Raw genomic sequence first — 21730 nt, 5'->3', positions numbered from 1 at the left:
ATCACTACCTTTAATTACAGAAGACCCAATACTTCACAGATGATGTAACAACTACAGACATCACTCTATTTCGAATGTCTGATGTTTAAAGTGTTGAAATGTTTTGACTCAAATCACTGAAGTATTTTGCAGGACAGTGTTCAAGATACTCATATGATCACACAAGATCTACTTAAGTACAAGGTCAAAAATAAATTCAGACAGAAATTCAAATTGTTCGCATACTCAAATAAGGACATTTTGAGTTCTAAAATTTAATGGTCTGCCAGACAGCTATGCAATTGCAGAAATGTTCTTCTATGAAGCTGGTCCCTGAATTACCTTGTCTCATTTTCTAGGAATAGTTATCAATAAATGTTTTCCATAAACACATAGCTGCACAGTTACTTTGAATATGCTGCCTCACCACCTGCTTCCTATAAGGATCCCATTCCATTCTCTGTCTCAAGAGGAGGTAGAGAGTCTGCAAAGGATAGAGACATGCCCAAGAGACTGCATTAAGAATATGCAGATGAGGTGCATTGTGGGAAAATGCCCACAGTGAGCAGGAAAACTGAAATGAGAAGAACTTGCATAATTCATTAGTACAGAGAGTTCTGAACGTTCTGTGTATGAATCACAAAAAATTGGTATGCAGAAAGAACAAGCCGTCAAAAAGGCAAATCAGGGTTGGTATTTATTGCAAGGGCAATGAAATATAAAACAGATAAACTTTACTGCAGCTGTTTGGTTCGGCCATATTTGGAAACGGTGCATGCTTCTGGTCTCCTTATTTGGAAAATAATATATTTGCACTGGAGCCAGTTCAGAGAAAGCTCACCCAACTCAGTCCTGGGATAAAGAGCTTAAATCATGAAGTAACAAAATTGAGGTAAGAGTCATTAGCGATTTCTCTGTAACATGCAAAATCTCGAGGGGACTGGATAGTGTGCATACTGGGTGATGTTTGCTTGTGGCAGAGGAAGATGAGACGAGTTTAAGAATAAAAACCACAGTCTCCCCTTTAAAATGGAGAAAGCAGAATTTTTATCGCTCAGAGGGTTATTAGTGTCTGGAATTCTCCTCCCTCAAGAACGGGGAAGATTGGATCACTGAATTTATTCAAAGCAGAATTAGATTTCTTTTTGATAAACATGGGTTCAAAGGGTACAAATGGAATACAGCAACGCAGAGTTCAGACCACAAACAGATCAGCCACTATCTTACCAAATGGTGGAGCAGCCTTGAAAGGCTCAAAAGTTGCACGAATTTTTTCCAGAGTAAATTGTCTTTGAGAGACTTAGAGGGAGGGAAGTGAATAGACGGATCTCTATGGCTTCTGCATTCCGGCTTTTGCTTTGCTTAACCTCTGGTCTGCCATTATTGAAAACATTGCAGTGTCAGGTACTTCATAGATCTTCCAAGTCATGGCCAATCTCCTGCAAGGTTCATTTTATGCCAGTCACACTAGATTCCTTTCAACATTTCGTTCCAACAGATCTTTCAAAACGAAGGCTGCTTACATTTGAATGTTGCTCAGTTGTCCTTGTGATGCTGCCTGTCGCTTATGCACCTCAACTATTTTGTGATAGCTGACAGTTGTCAGTTTACCACAAAACCAAATTCTTTAGTTAGCATGTCTTCCATCACAGAATTACAAAATACATGTTTATTAAACATTGCTCAGGTACAGGTAGACACCCATTTATCCAAAATCCCGAAATGTGAAAAGCTCCAAAATCCAAAGGTGGTTTTGTGAAGTTTTTATTTCATTAATAAGGTTGTTTGGTGCGCAAGGCAGTTAATCCAACTCCACACCCACTTGATGCATGTCACTCAGATGCAACGGGGGAGGGGGGGTGCGTGGCCCAGCACCGACCGGCCTCAATCCTGTCTCAGGGCCCGTAGTACTCACATTGAGTATGCTGTTTTTTTTAAGATTCTCTACATAGTGGAAATAGGTCCTTCAGCCCAACCAGTCCACACCGACCCTCCGAAGAGTAACCCACTCAAGCCCTTTTCCCTCTGACTAATGTACCTAATACTATGGGCAATTTAGCATGGCCAATCCACCTAACCTGCACATCTTTGAACTGTGGGAGGAAACTGGAGCACCTGGAGGAATCCTACATAGACCACGGGGACAATATGCAAACTCTCCACAGACAGTTGTCTGAGGCTGGAATTGAACCCGGGACCTTGATGGCCTTGGTAAGACATTTTTAAAATTTCACCGTCAAACTGTCACCTTTTCCGAAATTCAAAAAATTCCAAATTCTGAAAACCAGCTGGTCCAGAGCATTTCAGATCAAGGATTGTATACCTCTACTGATATTCATTAGGTTACCTGAAACTGACAAAACGTAACTGTCTTGCACAAATGAGCAGAATTAAAAATAAACTTACCGAAGCCCATTATGTAAAAGGATGCTGAAAGTTCCCTCGTTTCAATGGCATCATAATAGCTTTGACAACGAGATACCAAAACTCCTCATTAACACAGGATGCCCCTACTGTGTTATACTCGTCAGTTATTACACAACCAAAACTCCCCCTTGTGAAAATACACAATTGCAAGCTTGTATGCTGGTTGCAGGATGGAATGCCAACACCAACTCTCTCTCAACTAGCTCTCCAAGCTTGTACTTTAACTGTGTTACAAATTGGAATATGTCAAAGAAATTAAACATAAATGGAACGTCCAGTGCCATTGCATCCACTTTGGGAAAGGACAGATAGTCTCTTTTTAAGTAGCTTCCAGAAGAATAGCTTACATTGGCCACATCACCACTGGGCTTTAAAGCCACCAAATAAAGCTCATAGTGTAAAGTTTATTTACTTATGCACTTGAAAAACGCCACCTCCCATCCTGTAACTTGCTCTGTATATATGTGTCGGTCTCCGTGCATGTGTCATGAAGGATTCAGGATGGGTCGTTCTCTTTTTACGTTTTACACATTACTTCAAAGAGTTTACAATAAAAACAAACTCCTTAATTGCAGCAACTCAAGAGATCTGTCTGCCTTATTTCTTCAAATAGCTTTATATATGAACAATTACATAGAAAATTGAGGAAACATAAAATTAAGAAATAGTCAACACTCTTACAAACAACTTTAAGAATCAAAAGAGAGGAACATATTCATCCCTCAGGACTTGGTTATAGCAAAATGAACAGCCCCAACTTACTAATCGATACATGCAATGAATGGCAGGACTAATGGAGAACACCAATTTTGAAGAATGCACCTTGCACCAATGTTGGATAGTATTTTTGCCAGTAAATATGAGTTGATTGGAATGAAATATATTTATTTACTCAGCCTTACCATATTTAGTATAGTTAACACATATGTAGTTATGTTTTCGCTGCCATGGTTTTCAATCATCTTCTTGTCCACCACAACTAAAGTTTCCACATTCAGCTTTTCATTCTTCCGCGTCTTGAACAAGGACCGCTTGTTTCTGGGTAAGAACCGATACTCATCTGGGAGAATATACATGTCTGTTTCTGGGGGTTTTGGCATATCTGCAGAAAAAGAATGGTCAATAAATCATGCAGTGGTTATAAAAGAATTTTTGAATTCTAAAGAACTGCAGAGAGCAAGTGCTGTCTGTAAATAGATAAAAAGTTGCAGAATTTCACCCACTTAGCTAAAATAAAATTTACTCTGATCTACAAATTGAAACAATGATACTGGAGAGGTTTAGGTTAGATTCCCTACAGTGTGGAAACAGGCCCTTCAGCCCAACAAGTCCACACCGACCGAAGAGTAACCCACCCAGACCCATTTCCCTCTGACTAATGCACCCAACACTACGGGCAATTTAGAATGGCCAATTCACCTCACCTGTACATCTTTGGACGGTGGGAGCAAACTGAAGCAACCGGGGGAAACCCACACAGACACGGGGAGAATGTGCAAACTCCACACAGACAGTTGCCCGAGGCTGGAATCGAACCTAGGACCCTGGTGCTCTGAGGCAGCAGTGCTAACCACTGAGCCACTGAGAATCAAATTCTCAGAATTTGGTACCTGCTAATTCATTTCCATGAGTTGTGTATGAAATATCATAGATTGACAAGCCAAAAAATCAGCTAATATCTACTCCAGAATATTTAAAGGGCTGATGAAGCCCTGATGAAGGGCTTATGCCTGAAACGTCGAATTTCCTATTCCTTGGATGCTGCCTAACCTGCTGTGCTTTAACCAGCACCTCCAGAATATTTAAATCTGCTAATCAGCACTTCCCTTGAAAATGGAATGTGCAAAATAGCTCCTGAATGCCCACGGAATTTCTTTCAACCTATTGAGGTTATATGGGAATCTGCTGGAATTCTCGGTAAGAAAATCAATCTAATGTCCAACATTTATAGGAAACCTCAAGACAGTGTGTCCCTAACTCAGTGTGCTTTGAAATGTTGTTACCTGCAGTAAATATGGAGGAATCAATGTGCTGAAATAACCAGCTAGTGTGGCATAAAATCTGATGCTGAGATACAAGACGACAGCAGTTTGTGCCCCAGTACCTGCTGAATTAGTGATTTGCAGCTAGTACAGAGATATGGGACTAGAAATTATTTCTCCCTGATTTTTGGGTACAGTAACTGCAATTCATGACCTTGCCATGCACTTTGGAAAGATTTTGGATGACATATAAAATTCATGCACCAGCTTGTTTATAGCGAGGTAATGAGCAGCTCCCACCTGCCCTGGACTCTATTGAGCTGCCAGTAACCTCTGTGAACCACAGGGGGCCGAGTAACATCGTATAGAGACTCTGAGGTGCAGGTAACCAACGCTTCCCAGGGTTGAAGTCCTTACAGTCGGGAAATTGCACCAAAGTGGTGCAAATTCCTGGGCGATCTGATTTTGGCACTGATGGGGGAGGATGAGACCAGCAAACCAAACAACTTCAGTAATGATGCCCCGAACATATTCATCACAGAGACGGAAGCCTGCAATGAAGACTTGCCCTCAAGATCTCGTCTCTGTAGGAATGGGGGAAGGATGTGGTAATTGTGACTAAAGGCATGAGTGTAGCGCATACAGCATTGGCAGCACAGGTGTAATAACTTGATTCAAGGTAAGTGCCTGCAACTTCATAACTCAGCCCCATATCATCCCACCTCTCATTGCTCATTAAAGCATACTCTTAGGACATCCCTAGACTGTATCTAAAAGTCAAGCAAACTGCACACACAACTCCACCTGCCTCCACAAAACTACAACCATTCAGCTGTAATAGGCATATTGCCCAACAATACGAACACCCAAGTACTGACATTCCTCCTCCTCCTTCAGTATCAACAGGAGAGATTGACACACCTCTATTCCCTTGAGGAACGGTTCACAGAATAGGAGACAACAATGTCGCTAAAGCATTGGTACCCAACATTGCTGAAGGTTATCCAGGATGGTAACCTGATGTCCCACGTGCTTTGTCCATTCATTCCTTACCCTCATCCTGAAGGAAGCAATAAAATGGAAACTGGAAGAGTGTAATCCTTTTCCCTCACCCATTCTCTACACCCCACCTCCAAAAATGCTGTTGCGCTTTCAGACAGTCAAGGACAACTGGTCGCTCAACTGCAGAAGTTCCATGTGGAAAGGCAGAAGGAGAAAAGAGGTTCAACAAAAAAGCACCCTCAGATGCTGGCATTGTGTACCCCTACTTAGAGGCTAGGCTTAGAATCAAGATTTGCACATTGTGTGTCACTTAGTGAGCTGCAGGACAGGGCGATGAGATAACTACTACACAAACTCTTCAGGGTATAAAATCTCAGTCCACTTCTATTGGAATGGCTCAGATAAGGACCTTGCTGACTACTAAAGAACACTGTTGACAATGAGCATCAAAAGGCTTCATGCAGTGGCAGAATTGGCAGACAGCATCCAGTCAGTAGTTAGGAACATGCAAGAGTCTGGTTCCATCACTTGGTAGGGCATTGTGCAGATGTTGACTCATCCTTTTGTCTGAGGAAAGAGTAGACACCTTCCTGACAAAACTACGTGCCAAATCCATACATGCCACTATTGCAGCTTCATTGCAGTACAGATTGAAATCTAGCAATGCATTAGTGCCACACTAAAAGTTCAGATTGAGGTTTTGAGATTCCTATCTGTTAGGAGATGGGCTCGATCTACTGCCAACATGTCGTTGCTGAAAAAGGCATGTTGGCTCTCTCAGCAAACCAGCAGTTTGCCCTCCGGCAAAGAGAGTAGCCAAGGCAATGTACTGAGAGAGAGAGAGTGACAGTGCTGCACAAACCTAAACGTCCTTTCAACATGACAGGATCCGTGCTTCCACCACTGCTATTCCAAAATTACCTTCGCCTGTCAGTCAGCCAATTCAGAGGCTGCCACCCAAGCCAAGGTGCCACAGCCCAAAGCTGGGCCCGTAGCCCAGACCTATTCTTGGGCATTTTCTAAGGCCATCTCCCATTTTTGTCATTGGAAGTTTGCTGACTTTCAACAACCATGCTGCAGCCGCTGGGATATCACAGTTTCAGTTTCACCAGCGCCACTCTGCTCCTGACATCACTACAGCCTTGGTTCAAACATGGACAAAGTGATGAATGCCAGAGGTGAGGTGAGGTGTGAGTGACTGCTCTTGCCATGAAAAGCCACATTTGAATGAGCACTAGGGAAGCAAGTTTCCACTCGGTGCAGTGATGCCAAGCACAACGATAAAATTGCTGTGGCTATTGGGGAAGATATTCACCCCTGTAGATACAGAGCAGAGCTGGAAAAAAAACACAAACAGCAGGTCAAGCAGCATAACAGGAGGAGAGAAATCGATGTTTCGGGTCAGAACCTTTCATCGGATTCCGATCTGAAACGTCAATTCCCCTCCTCCTCTGATGCTACTTGACCTGCTGTGCTTTTTCCAGTTCCACTCTCTATCCACTCTGATCTCCACATCTGCAGTTCTCACTAGCTCTAAGTAGTTCATCCCTGCTAGGGATGTCTCTGAAGGAGTTCCTCAAGGCAATGCTCAAGGACAGGGTGGTCCCTAGGTCAGAAATGGGGATATTTGTTGATGATTGCATAATGTTCAGCACCCTTTACAGCTCATCAGATGGTGAAACAGTCCATATCCAAAAACAGCAAGATCTGGATAATATCCAGGCTTTGGGTGATAAATGACAAGTAACGTTCTCCCTACTTGAGTGCCAGGTCATCGCTAACAAAAAAAAAGGAGGAAATTTGTGGCAAATAACTCAACTCCTGACTCCTCAAATGCTGTCCACCATCTACAAGGCATAAGTCAAAAGTGTGATGAAATACTCCCCACTTGTCTGATGGGTGCAACTCCAACAATGCAGAAAGCTCCACACCATCAAGGAGAAAGCCACCCACTTGACTGACAGCTGCGCAGATTCACTTCCTCCATCAATACACAGTAAAAGCAGTGGACATTAGCTACAAGACGTATTGCAGAAATTCCCGAAGACAGCACCTTCCAGACCAACCTGGAACAACACAAACTGCTCCAGTGGTTCAAGGACACAGCTCATCATTATTTTCTTAAGGCTAGCCTTTGTGGGCAGCATGATGGCACAGTGGTTAGCACTGCTGCCTCACAGCACCAGAGATCTGGGTTCAATTCCTGCCTCAGGCGACTGACTGTGTGGAGTTTATACATTCTCCCTGTGTCTGCGTGGGTTTCCTCCGGGCGCTCCATTTTCCTCCCACAGTAGTGTTAGGTAAAGGGGTAAATGTAGGGGAATGGGTGGGATGCGCTTCGGCGGGTCGGTGTGGACTTGTTGGGCTGAAGGGCCTGTTTCCACACTGTAAGTAATCTAATCTATTCATAATCTAGCCAGTGACACCCACATCTCATGACTGATACTGAAACCGGTCAGACAGCAACAGTATCCTGGATGAATTGTCTGTAGGTAGGAAAGGTATTTTGGGAAGCTACACTTGCATTTTGCGTGGAATCATCAGATGAATAAATATACTGAGGAGTAACAGTCATCTTAGCATCAATGTAAAGATCAGTTTAAACTCTACCAACCATGATTGTGCAACAGCAGAATAACATTCCACCAGACCAACACATTATAAGGATGGAGTTTGGAATGGGGTAGCACAAACTTAGAGCTGGAAACTGGACCTATGCTCATAGCAGACTGCTAGTCAGTTGAGGCATCACACCAGCTTCTTCATGGCTTTTACCTGTAGTTAAAAGAGGAGCTGCAGACAGTCAGGCATCTTTAGCTGCAATCAGAGATAACCAAAAGGCAAGGAGAGGAGCCATAGGAACAGAAAAAAGGCCCAGAAGTAAGCCATCAGCCCTCTGAGCCTGCTCTGCCATTCAATATGATCATCCAAATCAATACCCTGTTCCTACTTTCCAGCCCATACACTTTGATCCCTTTAGTCCCAAGAACGATACTAACTCTTTCTTGAGAACATTCAATATTTTTGTTTCAATCACTTTCTGTCGCAGAAATGTCAGTGTGTCGGCGGCACGGTGGCACAGTGGTTAGCACTGCTGCCTCACAGCGCCAGGGACCTGGGTTCAATTCCCGCCTCAGGCGACTAACTGTGTGGAGTTTGCACGTTCTCCCCGTGTCTGCGTGGGTTTCCTCCGGGTGCTCCGGTTTCCTCCCACAGTCACAAAGATGTGCGGGTCAGGTGAATTGGCCATGCTAAATTGCCCGTAGTGTTAAGTAAGGGGTAAATGTAGGGGTATGGGTGGGTGGCGCTTCGGTGGGTCGGTGTGGACTTGTTGGGCCGAAGGGCCTGTTTCCACACTGTAAAGTAATCTTATCTAAATCTCCAGTGTCTGCAGTCTTTAGGTGAAGAAATATTTCCTCATCTCAGTCCTAAGTGGCCTACCATGACTCTTTAGATGTGATCCCTTCTTCTGGATTCCCCAGTAATCAGGAACATTCTACCTACATTTACCTGGTCTAATCCTGGTAGAATTTCATATGTTCCTCTGTGACACCCTCTTATCTTTCCAAACTCCAGTGACTACAGTCTTAACTGATCTAATTCTTCTTCACACTAATGACTAATGTCAGGATATTGAGATAGTTAACAAGCAAAGTGTTATGGGATCAGGAGGTTCATGCCCTTTGGTCTTTGTGCCAAATTAGCTCTTGTTTAGATTCAAAAAGACCATTGTTTTTGGCTGTTGAAGCCCTTGAATAAGTGGATGAAGCACATGCACTCCATATTCAGTTAAGCTTTTGCCTAACATGGAATGAGACTCTAAAACAAATATTAAGACTCCTGATCAGCACAGTAAAAGAGTATGCTTCTACTTCATGTATGGGCCCCTGGAATGAGCAAGTTGCCACCTCACATACTTCTGTGGTGACACCGAGCATGAAAAATTAGTGCTTGACATTGATCACGCTGCGATGATACACACACAGAATTTGAGTGCAAAATCAACCAATCTCTACACCCTTCTGCCGACAATTATTCATGAATTTACAATGTCCTGAGTCCAGACGATGAAGGGCTTATGCCCAAAATGTAGAATCTCCTGCTTCTCAGATGCTGCCTGACCTGCTGTGCTTTCCCAGTGCCACACTTTTTGACTCTGATCTCCAGCATCTGCAGTCCTCACTTTCTCTCAATATCATCTAGGTTGTCAACTGGCAACTAAGCACAAATACCTTCTCTTCATACAGTCAGCATTTGGAAAGCAATGAAATTATCAACAGTGGTAACACATGGTGAAGATTCCCTGATGATTCCTATCCTTCTACCAGCTAATTTTGATGCTCATCTGCCACAACCCTAAATCAGGTTTGATTAGCTGGCTGAGGAAATGAATACCTTTAATGGTATCATAAATATGATTTTCACTGCACTTGGGCAAAGTTAGTATGTTGAATGAGAATGGTTCTAGGGACATTCCAGACCCTTTACTTTCAATCTTGCAATACCCCAACAATGTGTTTGGTTGTTTTTCAACAACTTTGCACAAAAAGAAATAGAAAGAACTGCAGATAATGTCAATCCGAATCAAAATCAGATTGCTGGAAAAGCTCAGCAGGTCTGGCTGCATCTGTGAACAGAAATCACATTTAATGTTTCGGGTCTGGTATGTTAATTTTGATTTCTCTTCACAGATGCTGCCAGATCTGCTGAGCTTTTCCAGCAACTTCTGTTTATGTTGCACAAAAGGAAAATGCTTTGACATAGTTTATGGCTTTAACAGAAACAAAAGCATTTTGCAAAGTCATTGCCTTGCCTTTTTCTTTCCAAAACTTTGTTTAAAAAAATTGGAATTGAAGCTGAACATGTGGTTGTTCAAGATATTGTTTAGAATTGTTTAAAAATACATGTATATTAAAAGTGCATAAACTAGTTAACATCAAGCTCATTGGGACCATCAGTGCACTTTGTAAAATCAATTGTCAAAGCTGTCAGAGGCATCTACCCCAGGCTCTCTCCATGACTGTCCAAGGCAATGCTAACTGACAACTTGTTAAAGCGTTTAAAACTACAGCCTTTTATATCTTTGAAACCAAAATGTCTGGTGAGGTGAAAAAAAAGATTGACTGCCTATTCGCTCTGTCAATGGACACAAGCTCAATGATTTCCATGACTAGACTAGTGCTGAATGACTGAGTTCAGGTGCATCCATTATCACAGTGGGTGCCTTCCAATTTCACAGTCTGACCGACATGGCTTTGCTGTTTGATATGGGACGATGAATTCAAATGCTTGTTGCAATGGAGCAAAATGTTTGTTGTAATTTAACAAAAGCTAAAGGCTTCATAAATGTAAATGTAGCATAAGAATCTTTATTTATACAATGTTATCTAATATGAAGAACTCTGCAATACACATTTAGAGCTTTATCTGATGGAAATTGATTTTATTTGATCTCTGCATGTGCTCTGAGTTCTTCCATGGTGGATACCAGATGAGTTCATGTGATTGGATGAAATTTCAGGAGGCAAGGGCATTGGTTGGCGTGAGTAAGTTTTAAGTTGCCATAAGGACTGTAAATGGCTATGGGACCACAGGTTATCATGGAAAGCACAGATGGATTCTTGACTAGCAGCTTGAGGGGCCAAATGGCGTACTTCTAATCCTATTCTGTCTGGTCTAACCATGAGTGTGCTGGTGTGGGTTGAAGGAAATAGTGATGAATGAAGTTGTGTGGTGCAAAGAAGGGTAACCAGGGGAGGAAGTGTATGTGGGTGGGGGATTTTTATTTTGCTTTACCTTTTTTCAATTAAATATGCAAGTGCAGTGCACACATACTAGGACAACCTTTCCATGGAGTCCAATTCTGCACATAGCATCCTCTGCTGTTGTTCTGTGGTTGACTGGCCTGAATCCTGGACAACCCTGAACAGAATTCTAACCTTCCAGGTCCTTTTTTCCCAGTCAGGTTTGCAGAGATGTAAAACGTCATGTCTCTGTAGTCCTGATCAAATATGAAGGCCCAAGATATAATGGCTGAAAATGTGTTGCTGGAAAAGCGCAGCAGGCCAGGCAGCATCCAAGGAACAGGAGATTCGACGTTTCCGGCATAAGCCTTTCTTCAGGAATGAGGAAAGTGTGTCGAGCAGGCGAAGAAAAAAGGTAGGGAGGAGGGACTTGGGGGAGGGGCGATGGAGATGTGATAGGTGGAAGGAGGTTAAGGTGAGGGTGATAGGCCAGAGTGGGGTGGGGGCAGAGAGGTCAGGAAGAAGATTGCAGGTTAGGAGGGCGGTGATGAGTTCGAGGGATTTGACTGAGACAAGGTGGGGGGAGGGGAAATGAGGAAACTGGAGAAATTGGAGTTCATCCCTTGTGGTTGGAGGGTACCTAGGCGGTCTTCCACAAGGGATGAACTCCGATTTCTCCAGTTTCCTCATTTCCCCTCCCCCCCACCTTGTCTCAGTCAAATCCCTCGAACTCAGCACCACCTTCCTAACCTGCAATCTTCTTCCTGACCTCTCCGCCCCCACCCCCACTCCGGCCTATCACCCTCACCTTGACCTCCTTCCACCTATCGCATCTCCATCGCCCCTCCCCCAAGTCCCTCCTCCCTACCTTTTATCTTAGCCTGCTGGACACACTTTCCTCATTCCTGATGAAGGGCTTATGTCCGAAACGTCGAATCTCCTGCTCCTTGGATGCTACCTGACCTGCTGCGCTTTTCCAGCAACACATTTTCAGCTCTGATCTCCAGCATCTGCAGACCTCACTTTCTCCTCCAAGATATAATGGCTTTCTACCTCACAGTCTTCAACCTTGAGAGGAAAAGCTTTAGCTAAACCTCCTCACTTCATGATACCTTCAAGTAATAAAATGAAAGAGCAGTAGCAAATACATTTTGATGAATTAAAAGAATCAACATTATTGCAGAAGCGACTAACACAATAATTTAGGATATCAAACCGAATGTCAACATTCTCTCCTGAATTTGTTACCCAATCTGTTTTTCATTAGTTTTCCAAAACTGTAGATTATGACACCACCTTGTGCAATCTTTTAAAGAAAAATCTGTAATATCCGAATTCTATAAAACAGCAAGATAATGTTCTTGTTGCATTTGAACATTGATTTACAAATGTGACTGAAGTACCAGTTTGAAGATTTTAATGCGCTATTAAATAATTATTTTGTTGCTTTCTCTTTGGTGAAATTAAGCTTTTTGAAACTTGAATTGAGAAAGTCACCTAGGCCAATGGGAGTCCATGGCACAGTGATAATGTGAGGAGCAGGAGAATTGACATTTCGGGCATAAGCCCTTCATCAGCAAGAGCTGATGAAGGGTTTATGCCCAAAATGCCGATTCTCCGGCTCCTTGGATGCTGCCTGACCTGCTGTGCTTTTGCAGTATCACACTCTCAACTCTGAACTCCAGCATCTGCAGTCTTCACTTTCTCCACAGTGATAAAGCTACTGTTCTCATAATTCAGAACCCCAGCTAATGTTCGGAGGACATGGATTTGAATCCCACCGTGACAGATGTTTGAATTTGAATTCAATGAGAATCTGGAGTAAAACGCTAGTCTAATGTGGCCATATAACAACTGTTGATTGTTGTCTTTTTAGGGAAAGAAATTCACTGATCCTACATGGTCTTGCCAACACATGAACTCAGACCCACAGCAATGTAGTTGAATTACCCTCCAGCAGTTGGGTATTGGCAATAAATGCTGTTCTTCCCATCAAGACCCACTTGAGCAAATAGGAAAAAAAGGACTGCATTGCACTGACTTTCTGGCTTTGTTAAGCTAAACAAAGGAAGCAGGCCTCCAATTTTAATGCATCATTGGCATTTAACTATTTCCAAACCATCAACTGCTTGCATCTTCGCTTTCCTGGGATTCGCTGCATCCTATAAGAGAAAAGCTTTGCTTTTCTTTCTCCAGTTGGAGTTATAAGTGTTAAGTATTAAGCACAAACATCAAAAAGAAAAACTTTGAATCAACAATAATTGACTTTAGAAGTTAGCTTGGAGTATAGCTTTTGTTTGAAGTTAGGAGTGAAATGTAATTCCTCCTGGCTGTGGATGTGGAAACTGGAGCATTTATTGGATGGAAGGAGAGCGGTTGGACTTCTGGTGCCTTTTCACCAACAAAATCCGGGGTGGACACATTCATGAATGGTTTTCCCGTCCATTCACTAATTCAGACCATTAAGTGAGCAACTAATGCAATCTAATAATGTGTCAAGACCTCCATCACCAACATTAAATTTGATTCTAGGAGCGACTGTGTTACATTGATCTTGGGTTCAGCTGATGACTACAAACTTTCAACATTTACTTCTCGGTCTGTGAAATTTGTGCATTTTTCAATAAAATTCCCATATTGTTGTTAATTTATCAGTTAGTTATTCAGTGCAACAGAAAGACCTAAAATTTGATAAAGAAAATAAAATACTTCCCTTACATACATTTCTTGCGTCTTCCGCAGTAGTGTTGCTTTTGAAGTTGTCCATGCTTGTAGTCATTACGACGTCGGTGTTGGTGTCGATACTTATGATCATAATATTCAATTCCCATAGACCTTTGATTTATGGTTACCTCGTTATTTTGATGGTGTACTTTTGGCTCTGCAGATCTCTTATAGAGGACATGTGGATGGTGCCCTTCAGGTGCTGTGTAATTGTGCTTAAGTGCAAGGTGCTGAGGTAGAGGTGTCAAAATGTAATCAGCTTCTTCTGTCCTGATCAAACCTGACTGTAAAAGAAAAAGGAAAACATTAGATTACAAAATACATAGAAAATATTCAGACTGACAAAAATAAGTTGCAACCATTGTCTTTGATAAAGTATGACAAATTGGATTATTACTTGCAGAAATACAAAACAAGTGGAAGATATAACAGCAGCCTGCTTATAAAGATCAGTGATACAGCCATGTTCAAACAATTTAACGTTACTTCCTATGGTAAATGCACAACAACACAAGTTAACATTAGGTATAAATTTTGAGCAAATTTTTAATATCAGATAATTATCCTCATTAAACCAACACATTGGCAGATAATAGGCAAAGGAATCCAAATATTATTATTTCACAATGTGATTTCTGAATAATAAGGTGAGCTTATATCAGCAATTACCTTACTTATTACATTGCCTGTTTCGGGATGGTAAAATTTCCAACAAGTTTTTTGGGCTATAAGATCAAAGACCTGACCTAATCTAAGTGGAAAGGTCACAGTCACAATGATGTTGGTTTGGACTTGGACCAGCGAGATTACGTTCCACATGATCTACTTCTAGCACCAATCCCACTGAAGGAATATCCCACGTCTGATCTTCCCTCATAACTCAGATCTCCTACACTGAGGTTAGTCCCTTTATGGTTCTCAGTCTATTGTCCAAATGTGGACATGAACCTTGATAAGAATTGATCATAGTATTCAAGGTTTCAAGCGAGTCTACAGCACGGCCAGTACAAAATACACTGAGATTGCTGCTTTTTAGATTTAACTACATAGAAGTATTAGAATTGAAAGCGATGAGTGAGTGGACGTCAATAGTGGTTTATCTAATTTACAAATGGTTAAACATGTTGGCAGTAAAAGGCATTCAACTCTCCATGAACATGTCAGGCCGCAATGCATTCTGAAGTAACTCCATGTCTCCTGAAAGATTCATGCCTATTTTCTCAACACCCGATTTATTCTCTCCAAGAGGAGTTCTGCTCCTTCCATTGCAACAAAATCATTCCAGCTAAACTCACAAATGACGTTCTCTGTTAGATTAACTACAATGCAGTCTCACCCTCCTTTGCATCTCTACAGACTTTGATATGATCAACTACCTCATTATATGATTTTTTAAAAAAGAAGTATAATAACTTGTATGAACTTAAAAATTGTAATAGAAATTTTACTTCACACTGTAATTGATTAAAATACTCAGCAGCACAGTTTGCCACTGAAGTTGCACAGCAAGTACAAAAAACAGCAAAGGTTGTTTGAGTTACTAAATAATCGCATAAGCATTTCAGGGCTTCACATTATGGAAATGATGTTAAGAATCCAATTTTTTGACATTCAGCTTTAAAGCATAATGTAAAGCTACATATTATTTCAATCAACAAGTCTCTGCCTACTTTTGTGTATTTTAATAGCAAACATGTTTTTCAAAATTAATTTATGGAATACAGGTATTGGGGGTTACGCCACTATTTATTACCCTGACCAAATTGCCTTCAAGAAAGTGATAAATGCAGTCAATGAGGATAGATAGACCCAAATGCTGTTCGGAAAGGTATTCCAGGATTTTGGTCCAGCATCAATGAAGAAACAGTGATACGTTTCCAAGTCGGAATTGTGCATGGTTTGGAGGGGAACATGGAGGTGGTGGTGTTTCCATGCATCAGCTGCTGTTACACCTTCCAGATATTGGGGAGGGGGACGGTGGTGGTGGGACATCCTCAGTCATGGGGTCTATCATTGAAAGTCAGCAAGGTTATCAGGGACAAAAGCTTGGGAAATCAGTTGTGAAAACTGGAGTCAGCATGCTGGGGAGCAGAGGGGACAATGATTGTGAAGGGAAGCAATTCAACATACAGAAATCGGAGACAATAGTGAATTGGAATACATAGGTTACTGCAGAAGGGTGGTAATTAGCTGAGTCGCAACACCCTGGCTTTGATGGAAGGGGTCACAAACAGTGTAGCATGATTATTGGCCTGGCTAAGCTGTAGGTCCAGTGGACTGTGTATCATGGGAAGATGAAGAATTAAATGAAAAGGTTGTGTGGGAATATGCGGAAGCTCTGAACTGATAGAATCATAAGTCATGCAAGAAAGAAAGGATCACAACAGTTTCAAGGGTCTGGATTACCAGCCTAAGCTTGCAACTCTGCCAAGGGCAACAATGTGTTGCCTTCCATCTTCAGCTGCATCGCAATTGTCCAAGGAAAAATGGCTGCGAGCGTCCAGATTGGCAAGTCTAGGACTTGCAACAGCCTTCAATGGATGCTGAACAACAAGATGATGATGCAGGTGAAGGTCCCCGTGAGACATGCAGGAGGGACAGGAAGCTCATAGTGCAACATACTTGATGTCATTTCCTCCAGGAGTGACAGTTGTGCTGCTTCGAGGGAATATTGTTGTTTACCCCCAAATGTAAGGTCATAAAGACCCATTCACACAGTGTTGCATTATAATATGGCACTCTCAACACAGACACAAACAGAAAAAGCTCCCAGTCCACCAACGTCTAAGTCATCTGTCATCATCAATCAAATTTCTTAGAGATCTGTGCCAAATAACACGGGAATTGCCTGACACCTATATTCTTGAGAACTTCCTTGTTCCCAATTCATTTCAAAGGCCTGATGCCTTACCAGGATAATGAATGGAGACAAACAGAATCATGGTTGAAGACTCCATGATGTAATCCTCACCTGAGACCAAATGCAGATACATTGCTCCCATCCTTCTACCAGGGCAATGGTAGTGCAGATGATAAGCCTCCTGAAGATGAGGTTACAATGCTTGGATTGGTTTGAATTGGCCTTACAATATACTTCAGAGAGTGCCATATAATCCTAGTATGCCATGCCCTACACAACTGAAGCAGATGAGAAGGAATGTGATAGAAGCTGTAGAACTGGGAGGATGGCATAAATTTTCCACGGAGGTAAACAAGGACTTTGAGCTGGAGGAACATCACTGTCAGCATGATCAATTCTTACTGTGTTAGGCACAATAGTTCAGATATGACATAACTGACACATGGTCCAATATATGGGAGTTGGGTGTGGTGGCCATTCACTGATTGTAAATTTGTTGCTGCTTGAAAGCAAATAGTCCCTGCCTGTTCCCAGAAACAACTGCAGCCCCTCTTTGTTTGTGTTATTTCTTTGCTTTTGCCCAATAAAGTTTACATTTTTTTTGTTTGAAGGCTTTCCCCCACAGTGAACAATGAGATGTGTTGTGCCAGGCATTAGGGAAAGTGCAGAACTCCCTGATATGTTCCAACATCGTACAGTACTAAGGATGGATAGACTGTAACTTGAGCTACAAGAACCAATGACTGTTGATCAGACAGGGTGGTAACTAAAATAGTACTGCAATGGAATGCAAATTTGTATTTGTATGAATTGTCACCTGTGCCATCTATGCCCATGCAGAATCTGCTAGTTTTGTTGTCTGTGAGCAGTTGCTGACTGGCAGTACTTGACCTGCCACACAGTTGGGCTTTAAGTATGATGCCAGAGGCAAGCTCCCATTCTGTGGTGAGTACTTCCCCTGCTGGTGAGCACATGCTGGAGTGACATGCACACCATAAATGTATGGTGCACACAGAAGGCAAGCAGCATAAAATTGCACAAGAACATTTCCTGGGAGAGAGGTAAGCTCTGCATGTAATCATCATTTTAGCAAAATACTCTCCATTTTTAAATGACTTTGCTCAATTATGAATGTTTGGCTGAGTTTTGAAAGCTTCAGCTCAGCAGGTATTCTTGAAACAATAGTAGGTGCACGGACTGTAATGACCGTGCATTTCTTTGATGTGGTTCTTTGGTTGTTTAATAGACACTTAAAAGATTACAGATGTTGGTTATCCTTGGTTTCTTTTAAACAAAGGATTGTACATTTACATTGTGTTTCCTTTGACCAATAGAGGTTTACTTTTTCTTTTCCCCGATAATTTTCAAGATCATTCCCATTGCTTTTGCATTGCTTCTAAGGGATATGTACAGTAAGTACTGGGTGAGTGGCATTGGAAGATTAATTGGCGAGGAGGGAGGGCATAGAGGTGCCATGGAGTGACATAGGTGGTCTGCGTAGGCATGGGGGGGGGGGGACATACATGGATGCATGAAGCAGTTATGGATGAGCTTAAATGGCACGGGGTGGGTGAAGGTTTGAGGGAGGTGAAGAATGAATTGTAGAGACCATGTGAACAACGTTGAGAGCTTGGCTACTGTTTTCCAGAGCTGCAGCAGCCCTTTTATCCAGGCCACCTCTGCACCCACACACTTTGCACAGCTCACAAAATGCACCATGAACCCAACTCCTGTGTGAAAAGCAGAAAATGGAGTGCAAAGTCACACTTTGCGGCAGCTTTGCAGTTTCCCAGCTTTATTCAAAGACTCAGCCCATATTCTTTATTTAAACAGTAAAGCGGGTTATAATGAGGGTTGTAGCAAAAACGATATGGAAACCATGCCACTTTACTAACATATATCAAGTCATTCTATGGCACTTTCCTGTGCTGATCACTACCATCAATACACAAGAAAAATCAGAAGCCGGCCAACAGTAAAAATGGATGGCTGCCAGAGAGACATTCAGCTCAATACTAAGGCGCTATCCCTTCCAGCTACTGCTGGCAGGGTATCCAAATTGTTCCAACTGTTCGTCAAGTCCACATGAAGTGAACCTAAAACACTTAAGAATCATTTAAAATAGGGAAAACATGAAAAATCAAAACTATTTTGAAACAGAATCAAAGAAGTAGGCATGAGGACAAGAGAAAGGAATTGGCAATGAATGGAGAGTGCACACAATTACATTTGATGAATTCAATTACTGTGATGGGGGTGCGGTTGAGGGTGGGGCAGCAGAATTAGAACAGAACAATAAAGCCCTAAAATAGTTAGCTAAGAAGTTCTGAAGTTAGAGAGAAACACCAAAAAAGCAGTTTGCATTGATGCTTCAGCAGGCCATAATCTCTCCCTGAGATGACTAAATCCACTTGGAAATTCAGGGACAAAATCTTTACTTTGTCAATTCTGGTTTTATATTTAAACTGCGACACTTTAGCCAAATCTGGGGGAGACTGAGGTGCAGTGACATTGTCACTGGGCTTGTAGTAGACGGGACTAAACCAACAATCTGAGGAGACAGGTTTAAATCCAACTGAAGCAGCTGGTACAATTTAAATTCAATTAATAACATCTGGAATCACAAAACTAGTGATGGCAACACATCTGGCTGACTTGTGTCCTTTCAGAAGGAAATCTGCTTTCCTTACCAGTCTGGTCTCTACGTGACTCCAGATCCACAGTAATGTGCTGCTTTTTAACTTCCTTCTGAAACAGCTCAGCTACCCACTCAGTTCAAAGGTCATTAGGGATGGGGAACAAATGTTGACCTTGTCATAAAGAATTTATTTGAAATGATTAACTAGTTATCTGTATGATCCAGCAATTGATTATCAAGGATCATTAGTTTGGACTTCAGCTGCATGGTATCCAAAATTGAGTACTTTCTGCTTTTCAATTTATTCCTGGGACAGATGAATCAGTGGCAAGGCAGGATTTATGGTCCAGCACTAGTTGTGCGGAGGACATAATAGCCAGCCATAATCATACAGAACTCAAATCACAAATTTGCAGCACATGTGGCAGATTCCGATACATCAAAGACATTAGTAAACAAGCTAGGTTTTTCCAAAGCAATTGTTTACCTGGTCACTTTTTATTTCTAGTACCAGCCCACAGTTTCAGATTTATTTGAATTCTGTTTCACAAACTGCCGGGGTTCAAGCTCAAGATTACTTGTTGTTGGTCCCGGACCAATGCCATCATCAGTCTCTCAGTTCATCATTAGCAGTGCTTGAATGATCAGGTTTTAAATGACAGAAATATCTAATTCTTCACTCTCAGCAGAGGTTTGATTCTCGGATGCTATCTGACCCACTGTGCTTTTCCAGCATCACACACTCAACTCCAATCTCCACCATCTGCAGTCCTCACTTTCTTCTTGTTCAATATAATGTTTCAGTTGCATGACACTGTAACCTTTTGCTATAAATTCTGTATCTTATGATCCTGCTCCACAGCTACCTGATGAAGGAGCAGCGTTCTGAAAGCTAGTATTTCCAAATAAATCTGTTGGACTATAACCCTGGTGTTGTATGATTGTCAACTTTGTCCATCCCAGTCCAAAACTGGCACCTCCACATCATGAGTATTATCTGTGACAGAGCAGAGTATCTTTACAATAATGGGCACTTGCTGTGAGGATGGGGTAAAGTGGATCTTTTCAATCCTAAACAAGCTTAGGAAATGAACACAAATGCCAATCAGGAGGTCTAAACTTCACAGAATTCTTTTGGAAGGGTGGAATACCATTTTGGACAAACAAGATTCCATTTTGCAGATAGGATGTGACAACTTTGGAAGATCAGTTAACTTTTGGGAGAAGTAAAATGCGTTACAGGACTTTAAAAGCAGAGATACATGTGTATACAAAGTGTATAAACTTATCAGAGCTGTAAAACTGAGAAGGAATTTAGATTTCCTGCACTTCAAATATTTGATAAATTGTCTGTAGTGTTGAAATAAAATAGGAGTACTGGTGACCATGTAACAACCACATTCACATATGAAACCATGTATTTTAAGTGGTCCCAGCACAATTATGGCACAGGTCTGAGTTATACTTGCCTTTTTGTCAGACATGCAAAATCTTCCTTACTCCAACTCTACCCAGCCCTCTCCCTCACCTCTTTTTCCAATACACTGACGAGTTTACCAGAGATCCCTCCTGTACTGGCCATGAACTGGAAATTTCAATAATATTGCTTCAAATTCCTACCCTCTCTCACCCAGTCCCTTTCTGACTCTTCCCTTCCCCTCCTAGACCTTTCAGACTCCATTCCTGGAAACTAGTGATCATCTGAGATTCACTACAGTTCAACAGACTCCCAGATCATACTGTATTTCACATGTTTTAGCTCTCACCTCTTCCCCAATGATGGTGTTCCTCTCATCCTCACCTTCCACCTCACCCTTTCTCGTTTCCTCCTTCCATGAAACAAAATTATTGAAATTTTCCAGTTCATGGTCAGTGCAGGAGGGATCTCTGGTAAAGTCTTCAGTGTATTGGTAAAAGAGATGAGGGAGAGGGCTGGGTAGAATTGGAGGAAGGAAGATTTTACGTGTCTGACAAAAAGGCAAGTATAACTCGGACCTGTGCCATGATTATGCTGGGACTACTTAAGACTCATGGTTTCATATGTGAATGTGGTTGTTACATGGTAAGGACTCTGTTGAATTCTCAGCATCTCAAACTTTGATGCCTCAGCTCTGAGTGATCCAATTTTCCACATCAGCAATTTTTGAAGGCCTTCTTCCTCAACCAATGACTTCCTCCCACAATGATTAAAAGGAAGCTTGTCCATGTACAACTTATTTCCCACACTTCTGTCCTTACCCCTTACTTCTCCCTCAGAAACTATACAAGTTTCCTCTTATGCTCATCTTCCATTCCACCATTCTCCAGAAGTAATGGATCATATTCAGCCATTTCTGCCATCTCTAGCATGATGCAAGCAAAACAGCTTCTTCCC

General features: G+C 41.9%; 1 protein-coding gene across 1 annotated transcript in view; it reads right to left on the bottom strand.

The window, feature by feature from the left end:
- LOC132815921 (A disintegrin and metalloproteinase with thrombospondin motifs 16) overlaps nucleotides 1-21730 on the bottom strand; it is a 256517-nt gene that overhangs the window by 167744 nt on the left and 67043 nt on the right. The window contains exons 4-5 of the mRNA XM_060825296.1: nucleotides 13857-14142; nucleotides 3309-3508 (exon numbers count right to left, since the gene is read on the bottom strand). Coding sequence (XP_060681279.1) covers nucleotides 3309-3508; nucleotides 13857-14142 — 486 coding nt within the window. The remainder of the gene's footprint in view (nucleotides 1-3308; nucleotides 3509-13856; nucleotides 14143-21730) is intronic.

Source organism: Hemiscyllium ocellatum, chromosome 5 (assembly GCF_020745735.1).
Source record: "Hemiscyllium ocellatum isolate sHemOce1 chromosome 5, sHemOce1.pat.X.cur, whole genome shotgun sequence".
In the NCBI taxonomy this organism is placed as follows: domain Eukaryota; kingdom Metazoa; phylum Chordata; class Chondrichthyes; order Orectolobiformes; family Hemiscylliidae; genus Hemiscyllium; species Hemiscyllium ocellatum.
This window is presented reverse-complemented; position numbering and strand designations above follow the sequence as displayed.